Consider the following 12,897-nt stretch of genomic DNA (forward strand, 5'->3'; position numbering starts at 1 on the left):
TGGAATCGTTTTATTTGGACCTCTATATCAAGTTGTGATCAATTTAGTACGAAAATGTCAGGATTGACAACTTTGCAAATCCTTCATTTCTTGAATTCTTCCACTTTGCATATTTTTTTTTTCACTTCTTCAAGCCATCGTTGCCTTCAAAATCTTAAATCACTCAAACAAACATATCAAGGCATCAAATGGAAGAAAAGTGAATTAAAATTGGCAATTCTAAGCATAAAAAACATGTTTTTTACAATTAAACACAATTGGGAAGAGATTCACAAAAACATATAATTTCAAAGAATAAATGCAAAGTAAGTTAATAAAATCCACTATTTTCAAGCCAAAAATAATTATAAAATGTGAATTTATCACTTTTGTAGTTGCTCTTCCTTCTTCTATGGTGCCAAATGCCTTTTCGACTGCAGGAATTAGATGTAAGACCCCTGATTTTTAGAAATTAAATTATGAGAATTTTATATGTTTTATTTGAATATTTAGACTTTTAACTTTATTTTATGAATAAAAAAAATTAATTTAATTATCTCCAATTTTTATTGAATTAATATTTATTTAAAAATAATTTACAAGTTGATAATTAAATAGCATTTCAAAGATAATTAGTTTGTATTTAATTTGGTTTTAAATTATTACTCTACCCCTTAATTTTTATTGAAATACTTACTTTACCAAAGTTACCAAAACAAACTCTAATTTACACTACCCTAAAATCTAACACAACACACCCTCACCTCACCAAACTCTAGCTGTCAACCCCCTGCGTCAGAAAAGAAAAAGAAAAAGAAAAAGAAAAAAAGAAAAAAAGAAAGAAAAGGAAAGAGATAAGGGGGGAACCGAGGAAGAAAGGGGAAAGAGGAAGACGACGCCGGTGGGCATCGCCACCACCGTCACTGCCGTTCGTGCCTCCCGTCACTGCCAGCTTCGTCGCCGAGCTTCCATGGCTGCCATCGCCGTTCCATCAACACCACCAATGGAGGTTCGCCAGGAGAGAGAAGACGTGCAAGGAGAGAGAAGACGCGCGAGGAGAGAGGGAGAACCATGGCCAGCCACATTGCCGTCACTGCCGGAGCTTCCTTCGCCGCTGCCATTCGGTCTGCCATGGAGGAGAACACAGTGGGAAAGAAATCGTTCCTCTGTCACTGCCACTGGCAAAGTTTCTGGGTATCGAGTATGGCTCTGTTGTCGCTGGAACCTCCCCAAAGCTACTACTGTTCGGTTCAGCTATTCCTCTTCAGTTACAGTAAGCGTTTTCGTTTCGGAACCCTTAAAATAAGTATTCTGTTATAATCTGTTAGAAATTCTGAGGTGTTGGTAATGTAGGGTCGAGTTTTAGTTCTTGCATGCTGATTTTAATGGTTGTTGCATGCAACACCAAGCTGCTGCGTTGTCGCTGGAGCTACCGCTACTCCATTCTTTCACTTATTCGTAATTACAGTAAGTTGTTCCTTATTCTGAACCTCTATAGTCGTTGTTTCATTATATATTATTGAGTTTTACACGATGTTAATATCTCAGAATTGAGTTACTGTTGTTGTATGGTGTGTTTGTGGCTGTTGCTGTTGCAGAAAATAGTCAGATTTGATGCCGCTGATTTCAGGCCAAGAGAAAAGAAGTTCTTAGATGTGTTTGGTTTTATGGGTTTCGACTATTTAAGGTAGGGACTTTTTTTTTTAAAATATATTTTATATTATGGAATTGTTGTAGATTGATATTGATGTGTGTAATACATTTTTGGTGATTATGTGAGTATTATGGATTGACCGAGTTATTTTGGATGAATATGATTGTTTACTTGATTGAATTCTTGATTAATTGAGTTGGCGTTGTGATAGTTAACGAAAGTTTGATAATCTGATTTATATATTTATATTGAGAAATGGTTTTGTGATGGAAATTTGATTTATATATTTATATTGAGAAATGGTTTTATGATGGAAATTTAATTTATATATTATATTGAGAAATGGTTTTCTGTTGGAAATCTGATATATATATATATATATATGGAGAAATGATTTTGTATTAGAAATCTGATCTATACGTTTATATTGAGAAATTGTTTGGTTTTGAAACTGTTCAAAAGGATTGAGAAAAGTGGTTTGGATGGAACCCTTGAAGGGTAATAAAGTCCGAGTTTTAGGGGAAGTGCTGATGAAATTTTTATTAGTTTGGACTTAATTAAGTGATTGATTTAAGAATAAATTATTTTTGAGTCTTTTGAAAGAGGCTTAAATTTAAAATGGTTTTGAAGTTAGTTTGATGATTTTGGTTGAATGAAAAGGAGTTTTATAAAAAAGAAAATGGTTTTAAGTGAAGTTGCTTTAGAGGTTTCGGAAGATGTTATGGAAGGTGGCATTGGTTTTGAAGAAAAATGTTCTTTTTAGAAAAAAAGTGTTTTGAATGGTATGATGTATGAAAAATGGGATTTTGGAAAGGATGAAATGAATATTTAACTTGTTTTTAAAAGAATGAATTTGGAAAAAGGTTCATTTTGAATATGCTGAGCTTTTGGGTAAAAAGTGATTTTTGACTAAATTTGATAGATCATAACTTGGTCCTCAAATCTCAAAAATTTGTGAAACTTGATTTAAATTAAAACTGAGTATAACGAGTTTATGATGTTCGAAGAATGGACGAAAAATGAATTTTTGAAACAAAGTTATGAAGGTTTGAAAACTGGGCTTTAAAACTGAAACCTAGAAATTTTGTAGCAGACATCCTATTTTCTTGAAAAAACTCTGTTTTTAACCGTTTAGCTTTCTCGACAAGCTTGTGATCCCTGTAAAACCATATGATGTTTGATAATTGATTTTTAAACTCTGAAATGAGTGTAGAAAAATTCGATGAATTGAGTTTCTAAATGGTTTGCAAACCGGACCGTGAATTTTAGATTAAATGAGATATGGAAGTGATTCTTGGCGAGATGTGAACTGAATACGTTTTATTTTTGAAAGTGAATGGGCCAAGTATGATTTTGAATCGTGATGAATATGAGTTTAAAGACTTATGGTTCGATTTTGATTGTGAATTTAAGTTTGATTGATTGTGGCCTAAATGTCTGGATTGGTAAGGTCTGGGTATTATCCCATTTGTGTGTTGAATTGATAATCATTTTAACGCACTCTGTGGATGCGGTGTGATGTGATCCACTCCGTGGATGCGATGTGATGTGATCCACTCCATGGATGTAGTGTGGTACGAGGACGTCGATGCATATCACCCACATTCTCTCGGATGAAAGGTGAGATGGCACTCTTTATTGAAATGAGACGGTATTCTCTGTTTTCTTGGCATGATTTGTACCTCCAGAAGAAGTTGAGATGACACTCTCTGTTGAGATACTGGTATCATGACTTATTGATTTTTCCTCCTGGGGATGTGCATCGAGAGACTGATCCATGAGACGCCAAGTAGATTTTGTGTCGGGTTTGGCATAATAACCGACATGTGAGCTCATGGTCAATAGGACAAGCATGCATAATATGTATCTATGTGACATTGTTTGGGTGTGCATATTGTATTTGGTTTGCCTATATGAATACTTCTGTTTATCTGCTAATTGCCAAACTTGGCGTAATTGCTCTTAGTTGTGTTTGAACTTAGAATTACGGTGGTTTGAGTGTTAATTGATTATATGTTGAGGCGAAGGCTATTATCTAATTATATTTTGAGTCATAGGCCGTGATTTGATTATATGTTGGGTCAGAGGCCGTGATTTGGTTATGTTTTGGGTCAGAGGCCGTGAATTGGTAAGTCGGTGGAAACTGATATAAATATTGACTTGTGGTGACGTGATCGATGATTTTGGTTTTAAAAGAATATTCGTATGATTTTGAAATAGAGATTGAGATTTGGTAAATTAATGAATAAGAATTGAACGGGATTGAGAATAAAATAATTTGAATAAGAGAAAAGGATTCATAAGGCAAACATAAATCACTGCTGTGAACAAACTTTGATTTTATATATATATATATCTCCTTTTATGACAATTTTGCAACTCCTCTCATGAAATCATGTGGTTAGGTTCTCACCCCCTACAACTTTATCTTTTCAGAAAACGAACGAAGAGGCTTATAAAGAGCTTATTGTACTTTTAGTTATGCAATATGGTTGTATTAGTTTAGCTATTAGTTTTCCTTCTCCATTATTATTATATTTTTATAAAGAGGGATAGGAGCCGAGATTTATAATGATATGCACTGTTTGCAAATTACTTGTATAAAGACTCTTATTATTAGGTGTGCGTGTATATATGTATGTATGTATGTATGTATATATGCAGTGTTGTGATTGGTTTGTAAGTATGTTTGTTGGTGAAAAGAAATAAAAAGAATTTCTGATTTTTCAAAGAAAAGTCTGTTCGGTTTCGAATTAAAGGCTCCTATTATATTATCAAATATATGGATGTTGTTATAGTTTTCTCGCTACTAAAGTGACGCAATCAAAAGCATAACATTTTGGTAGTAAGGGTGTTACACTAGAGCCTCCTTCTCAATAGCCAACTCTAGCTTCTCCAATTCGTCTTGGATATCTTCATCTTCGATATTCGTGTAAGATGGAGTTTGTTCTGCAGTTGGCACAAAGTAACAACCAATAAAAACACGAATGTTAAAAAATAGACATTGGACTTAACATTACAAAAATCTTGAAAATCCTTGGGTTCTATATCTATTACAAAACTCATCATTAAAGAAAATTGAAAGGCACAATTTAAATGATTGCTACAGAAGATATGAAAAATATACCTAGCATATTTTTCACTTTCTTTTGTGAATCAATGCTCTCTTGGAGATCTCGTAAAACAGAGATCAACCTCTTCCACACTAATCTTATTTTCTTTAATTACATTGGCCCCAATATGCATAGCTTCAAATATCTGGTAGCAAATGATGCATCAACAGCTGAATACAATCTTTAGAATCTAGTATAAACTGATTACTCCAAAAGAATATTTGAAGTTGTACCTTTTTGGTAGACTCGGCATCTGCAATAACACGAAGTACTTTCTCTATTTTGCTCAAAAGTGATGAACACTTATCTCCCCTCTGAGTGGCCAGCTTAAGCTCTCTTGTATATCTAAGGGACAAGTTTTTTGTTCCCCGAATGTAAAGAAGCCAATGCTGACTTTCTTGGCCTAAAAGAATCAATCTGTAACGACTCAACTTTCAATACGTCATGATCGTACCAAAAGTAAGGCGTTACTAATCTAATTCTTTTATTATCTATTTTATATTGAGTCTTTATGCATTAATCTATCGATTGTTTTACTAAAAAGTTAAAACTTTTCCGTCAAGAACAAATAACACATATTCACATACTTAATATTAATAATTCATTATAATAATATATACAAAATCAATTACTAAGACCAACCCTCTGAATAAAACTCCAACTAACAAGGCGAGGGAAAAATAAATCCTAACAACAACTCGACTCTTGAACAAACTCTTTCTATGTTTCCACAGCTTCACAATAAGCCTTCACACCTGTAGCTGAAAGAGTTGAAAAGAGGAGTAAGAATTGGGGAGTTCTTAGTAGGGTCGGGGTAGTAAGTTAAATTCATTTTATTATATACTCAGCTAGCAACAACAATCAATATAATACATTCAACTTAACAAATAAAGAATACAGAAGTCAAATAATCATAAAGTATATACAAAGCACCTACACATATACCAAAAAACAAATCACAGAAAAATATGCGCAAACAAGTATGATATATGTCTAGCCCTACGCAAGCCATGAGCTCACGTGTCGGTTGTCTACTCGCTCCCGACATTACCCGAGTACAAGTCCTAGATACAATTTTCTAGATGCATACAGTGTGCATATAAGTCTTACAGCCAAGCTTCAAACAATGTGACTTTTAAATGTATTATAATATGCTTACATCTGAAAAATAGTTCACAATGTGTGGGTGTCTCCACTATAAATTTTGTACTAAGACCCAAACAACAATCACATTTTATCTGCTCTCATGTGGTAGACAGTCTTTTAGAGTCTTTTTATCTTTGGCCTCTGCTCTCTTGTGGCAGAGATCAGCTCTCATGTGGCAGATATTTCTTTAGTTAATATATTCTTTTTTTCTGTGCTCTGCTCTCTTTTAGTCTTTACTCTCTCCTCTCCTGTGGCAGATATCCCTTTAAATCATTTGCTTTTCTTTCTTCATTCTTTTACTTTTTTGCTTTTAATATCTCAAATTATTTTCACATTCTTCTCTTGCCTTTCTCTAAATATCTTATGAAAGGAGAATTATAAGATTCTTAATTTAACTTTGTCTTTCTAAAATTTTTGGAAATTATAACTGATTTACCTTTTTTTTCTTATAAAATAATATCTTTAATAAAACGAATAATAATAATAATAATAATAATAATAATAATAATAATAATAATAATAATAATAATAATAATAATAAAAAGAGTATTAATATTAATGTTTTTATTTTGATATAAAAAAACTAGTTTGTATGGCTTTATTCTTAATTTTTAGAAAATTTCGTTTTAAATATTAAGCTTTTTAAATATTTTACTTTTTAACACCATATTTTATAAATTACTAATTTAACTTCAAATTTTTAGAAATAACCCTGAACTCTTATAAAATATCTTGTTTATCCGAAATTTTTACTTTTTACTCAAAATATCCACAAAACATATATAATTACTATTTATATTAGTGACAAATGATGATTTTGAATGGTTTGTTGACACGTAGGTGATTAGGGGTCAAGTATATAAGCTGCTGAGTTAGCGATTCAAGTTATAAATATCTTAAACAGATAACTATAAAAGTTGGATATATTAAAAAACAAGTAATAATATATATAGGGATAAATATATATGAGTTACTAATATAAATGACATTAGTAACATAATGATAAAAGATATACGATAAAGCATTAATTAGTAAAGCTAAGTTTATCGATAAATATCGATATTTATTCATACCAGCAGATTTTGAACTCAATAATGATATTATTAAACAAATTCTTATTTTAATTAAAGCAGGTAAAAATAAAATATCAATATAATAATAATAATAATAATAATAATAATAATAATAATAATAATAATAATAATAATAATTTTATCTTTTATCAAAATATCTCATTATAATAAAAAATTATATAAAAATTCTAATTAATTTAATCTCTAATTATCATAAAATTAACTATGTAAGATATCTTATTGTAATAAAATTATATAATAATCTTTATTAATATAAACTCAAAGTATCATAAAAATTAATTTAAATACCTTTAACAAAATAATTTCTAAAAATGAAAGCTCCAATAAAATAAGCCATAAATTATTCATAATTAACAATTCAAAATATGATGTTTAGCAAAATATTGATCACTTAATTTAAATCATATAATTTTTACCTTTTAAAAATTATCGAAATTCTTGTTTTAATTATGCAAAATATCACATTTAATAAAACTATATATAATAATCCTAGTCAATTTAAACTTCAATAATCATAAAATCAATTTGATTATATCTAATAAAATAGTTTCCAAATAAATAGTACAATTTAATAAAATATGTCATAACTAATTTATAAGTGAAGTTTTAAAAATATGGGTTGTTATAATCTACCTACCTTACAAAAATTTTCGTCTTCAAAAATTGATATTTTTAAACAAGTCAAAGAAAAACATAAAGATTTGACTGTTCAGTTTTCAAACATGAGAAAAATCATATCGTGTGAAAATGAATGAAAAAGTGTAGTGTGGTGGAGAAGTTGTATGATAGATTTAATGTAAATTAAAACTTAGAATCCGAGAACTTAGAATTTTAACAAATAAAATCAAATTTGAACAAAGGAATTCAAAATTTAGAAAGAAAAGGTCAAACATCACAGATAATAGTTACAAGAATTCGAAAGGATGAGTAGAATCAAAATCAAACAAGAGTGCACAAAATACGAAATCCATCAGAAAAAGAGTTAAATCGTACCTTAAGAAAGAAATATGAGGCAAGAAACTTGGATAGGAGCAATAAAAAAAGGTAGCATAATAAGTCGAAACAAATTTATGTTGAATCAAAGGGACAAAAGGTTCACAATTATAGACAACCAAAATCAACGGCAATGTTTCCAAAGATTCAAGAATCGCTTGTTGCGTCAGAACAAATCCCAAGATCAAATCAAGGAGTAGAAAATTTATAAACAATGACAAAACTAAATGTTCCAAAGGATTCAAGAAACAACTAAGAACATAACCAAGCAAGAATATGCATGAACGATAAGTATGGTTGGAAAATTTTTGAAATATATTCCAACAAAAAATTTTGAAACAAAGAATTCCACTGCAAGTAATCAAGGAAGAGATGACACCAAGTCATATTGGCACGAATAAAGATTATACGTCAAAACGGAACTAATTTCTAAAACTTAATTTCTAATTTTCCAAATCAGTGATTTACATTACCTATTACTTCTATTTCATCTATGATAACCTATTAGTGTTTCCGTGTATACAAATCATCAGTATCAAGTTGGCCAGATCTAATACCATGAGAGATGCAATAATCGACAAACAATATTAATTAATAGACAATCATACATTTGAAACTCAAACTCTTGTCATTAGCACAAGTCCTACTACATGACAGACACTCAGAGTATGCAGTGAAGCATAGTCAATCAATTCCGAAGGCTCTATCAGGAACGAACAGCTCTGATACCATCTTGTAACGACCCAACTTTCAGTATGCTATGATCGTACTAAAAGTAAGATATTACTAACCTAATTTCTTTATTATCTATTTAATATTAAGCCTTTACGTGTTAATCCATCGACAATTTTACTAAAAGTTTAAAACTTTTCCATCAAGAACAAATAATACAAATTCACATACTTAATATTAATAATACATTATAATAATACATACAAAAATAATTATCAAAACCTACCGTCTTAATAAAACTCCAACTAACAAGGCGAGGGAAAAATAAATCCTAACAATAACTTGACTCTTGAACAAACTCTTCTATGCTTCCACAGCTCCACAATAAGCTTTCACACATGTAGTTGAAAGGGTCGGAAAGAGGGGGTAAGAACTGGAAAGTCCTTAGTAGGTCGGGGTAGTTAGTTAAATTTATTTTAATATACTACTCAGCCAGCAACAACAATCAACAGAATACATTCAACTTAAAAAATAAAGAACACATAAGTCAAACAATCATAAAGTACATACAAAGCACCTACACATATACACAAAAAACACATCATAGAGAAATATGCACAAACAAGTATGATGCATTTCTAGCCCTACACAAGCCATAAGCTCGTGTGTCGGTTGCCTACCCGCTCCCGACATTATCCAGGTACAAGTCCCAGATATGACTTTCTAGATGCATACAGTGTGCATATAAGTCTTACGGCCAGGCCGCACACAATGTGACTTTTAAATCTGTCGCAATATGCTTATATCTGGAAAACAGTTCATAATGTGTGGTACGTCTCCACTATACATTTGGCACTAAGGTCCAAACAACAATCATATTTCATCTGCTCTCATGTGGCAGACAGTCTTTAGAATCTTTTTATCTTTATTGTCTGCTCTCCTATGGCAGAAATCTACTCTCATGTGGCAGATATCCCTTTAATTAATACATTTTTTGTGCTCTACTCTTCTGTGGTAAAGATTCGTTAGATTTTTTTAGTCTTTACTCTCTGCTCTCCTGTGGCAAAGATCCCTTTTAATCATTTACTTTTCTTTCTTCTATTCTTTTACTTTCTTGCTTTCAATATCTCAAATTATTTTCATACTCTTTTCTCGCCTTTTCCTAAATGTCTTATGAAAGAAGAATCATAAGATTCTTAACTTAACTTTGTCTTTCTAAAATTTTTAGGAATTATAACTGTTTTAGCTCTCTTTTCTTATAAAATAATATCTTCAAAAAAATAAATAAATAAATAAATAATAATAATAATAATAATAATAATAATAATAATAATAAAAGAGTATTAATATTAATATTTTTATTTTGATATCAAAATCTAGTTCTTAGGACTTTATTCTTAATTTTTAGAAAATTCCGTTTTAAATCTAAAACTTTTTAAATATTTTAATTTTTAACCCAATATTTTATAAAATTTATAATTTAACTTCATATTTATAAAATTACTAATTTAACTTTATATTTCTAGAAATAACCCTGAATTCTTATTAAATATTCGATTTATCTGGAACTTTTACTTTTTACTCAAAATACCCCTAAAACTTATATAATTACTATTTTTAATTACTGACGGAGGTAAAATATCGGTAAAAATTTTCACAAAAATTTTCGGGTTGCAAGTATAGTTCTAAATCGACAATTAAACCTCAATCAATATTTAAATTGTTTGTCACTTAAGCAAACCCAATAAAATTAACTAAAGTATTAAACATCGGGTCATCTCTCAAGGAATTACAGAGAAGTGTACTTATAATTGGTTATGGAAAAGTATTTTTGGGGTTTTTGTGATAAGAGACAAGTAACGTAAATAACAAGGAAATAAAATAACAACTAAGAAAAGTCCTAGTAAGGATTGAGAATTGGAATTCCTATCCTCATCATCAATTGTAATAGTAATTACCTTTTGCTTTCACTTAGTTAATCTCTAACAATGAAGGAAAGTCAAGTGAGCAAAATCAACTTAAGTTCACAAGTCCTAATCAAAGACTAGATTTAGTGAAGCCTAAGCCAACCAGCAAGTCTCAATCATCAATCGACAAAAGAATTTTGATAACTCAAGAGTCTCTAATTGATCAATCCAAGTTAAGAACATAAAAATCTAATTTAAAATCCAACCAAACATTTTATCAAATATTTGGAAGGCATAAAATAAAACAGAGAAAGCTAACAAGACATAGCAAAATCTAAAACTAACCAAAGCAAGAAAACAACAATAACAAGGCAATTGAACAATAAGGAACGTGAAACATAAATTGCATTAATTAAAATTGAGAGTAACACATGAACTCATAAAATAAATTGGCAACATAAAGTAATCAACAAGAGAAATAGATAACTAAGGTGCTAGAACAAATAAAAGTAGAAGAGAAACTAAATTAAAGTAAAGTAGAAATCTGAATTTGAGAAGAGCTAAACCTAAGAACCCTAAACCTAGAGAAAGGAGAGAGCCTCTCTCTCTAGAATTCTACATCTAAACCTAAAATTGTGTATGAATGTATGAATGATTGATTTCCCCTTTCTAGCTCCACTCTGCGGCCTCTAATTAGTATTTTCGAGCCTGAAACTGGGTCCAAAGCAGCCCAGAAATCGCCCCCAGCGAATTCTGATATCTGCAGCACGTGACGCTTTGTCACGCGTACACGTCGGCTATGCGTACACCTCGCTGAAAGAATTCCTAGTTATGCGTACGCGTCATCCATGCGTGCGCGTCATTTGGCTGCTGCACCAGTCACACGTACGCATGCGTCGTCTATGCATACGCGTCGCTGTCAGCTTCTCAAAACAACAATTTCTTGTGTTCCTTCCATTTTTGCATGCTTCCTTTCCATCCTCTAAGCCATTCCTGCCCTATAAACCCTGAAAACACTTAACATACATATCACGGCATCAAATGGTAATAAGAGAGGATTAAAATTAGCAAATTTAAGGCCAAAGAAGTATGTTTTCAATCATAGCACAAAATCAGGAAGGAAAATGTAAAACATGCGATTTATATGTATAAGTGTGAGAATAATGGATAAAATCCACTCAATTCAATACAAAATCAACCGTAAAATAACGGTTTATCAATTACTATATAATTACTATTTTTAATTACTATATAAATACCCTCAAAACTTATATAATTACTATTTTTTATCAAAAATAATATTTGTGTTGGTGACAAACACTCTTTCAAAACCGAAATCTTTTTTTGTGATCTTTCAAAATATATACTTGATTTTAAATCTGTTTTTGAGCTTTTCGGTTACCAAATTTTTTGCAGCTCTTAATTTAATCTTACAACAACCAAACCACATAAAATTTATCAATGTTCCAAACTTAAAAAATAGCCCAAAAATATCCACAATAGATCCATTTTGGCAACTTCATCAAAACCGAACATAAAACACTAAATCAACAATATTTCATCGAATTCAAACACAAAATCATTTAATTTCAAGCCACAATCACAACTAGAAAATTGCTATATACAGACAGATTTACAAACAGATTTGATCTTTATTACAGACAAATTTTTGGTTACCGACAGATTTTGCCCTTCTGTAAAAGCCTCGTCGAAAATTATTTACCAACAGATTTTTTTCCATCGATAATTTACCGACAGATTTAATAATTAATCATCCAATCAACAATCACACATCAAAAACACATTTAATTATCACAAAATTACCAAACCTTACCTTTGTATGGCAGCCACCAAACCAAATACCAAGAAAGATTTATGAATGAGAAATCGAAGAAAAAAAACGTAAAAATCAGTTACTCCATCTCCAAGGTTCTCACTTGGCCGAACCATGCATGAAAGATCAGCAATGCCACTGTTGATTTCTTCCGAACAATAGTGACGTCAACGTGAAGAGGAGAAAGATACGAACACTTTAATCAGATTAAATATTTTTATCGGAGTTACAGAACTAAAAAAATTGAACTCAAAAGGAGGTTGGCCATGGTTTCACGTTCTCTTTCTCTCTTTGGTTCTTTCTTTTCTTTTTCTCTTCGGTGATGAAGAGAGAATGATGAGATTAACTGATGATTAAGTGACAAATGATGATTTTGAATAGTTTTGTGACACGTAAGGAGTTGGGTGTTGTAACAGCCTAGACCACCCGTTAGCATGATATTGTCCGCTTTGGCACACAAGGCCTCACGGTTTTGTCTTTGACGATAGGGATGATAGCCGAAGCC

The 12,897-nt window shown here is 31.0% G+C and overlaps 1 protein-coding gene and 1 pseudogene across 7 annotated transcripts; one reads left to right on the forward strand and one right to left on the reverse strand.

Annotated features, from left to right (window-relative positions):
- Positions 1–725: 725 nt before the first annotated feature.
- Positions 726–4,369, forward strand: LOC112750071 (uncharacterized). Of its 7 annotated transcripts, none has more exons than XR_011873335.1 (4): positions 727–1,252; positions 1,389–1,446; positions 1,578–1,666; positions 4,070–4,369. XR_011873335.1 is itself a non-coding variant. In XM_025798601.3 (3 exons), exons 1-3 carry the CDS (start codon positions 1,051–1,053, stop codon positions 1,592–1,594), a joined length of 333 nt encoding a protein of 110 aa, XP_025654386.1. In that variant the 5' UTR covers positions 726–1,050; the 3' UTR covers positions 1,595–1,791. The 7 variants fall into 7 exon arrangements, 1 of the variants encoding a protein (XP_025654386.1); XR_011873332.1 differs by having other exon boundaries at positions 732–1,252; positions 1,333–1,446; XR_011873336.1 differs by lacking the exon at positions 4,070–4,369 and adding an exon at positions 3,084–3,598 and having other exon boundaries at positions 738–1,252.
- Positions 4,370–4,487: 118 nt separating this feature from the next.
- LOC112748182 (uncharacterized) overlaps positions 4,488–12,897 on the reverse strand; it is a 35,517-nt pseudogene continuing 27,107 nt past the window's right edge.

The sequence above is a fragment of the Arachis hypogaea genome, chromosome 15 (genome assembly GCF_003086295.3).
Source record: "Arachis hypogaea cultivar Tifrunner chromosome 15, arahy.Tifrunner.gnm2.J5K5, whole genome shotgun sequence".
Classification (NCBI taxonomy): Eukaryota; Viridiplantae; Streptophyta; class Magnoliopsida; order Fabales; family Fabaceae; genus Arachis; species Arachis hypogaea.

Bases quoted from the DNA above. Each gene is read 5' to 3' on its own strand.
- LOC112750071 (XM_025798601.3), top strand. From the start codon at position 1,051: ATGGCCAGCCACATTGCCGTCACTGCCGGAGCTTCCTTCGCCGCTGCC. The intron at 1,253-1,332 runs GTAAGCGTTTTC...TTGGTAATGTAG, and splicing joins GCTATTCCTCTTCAGTTACA to GGTCGAGTTTTAGTTCTTGC.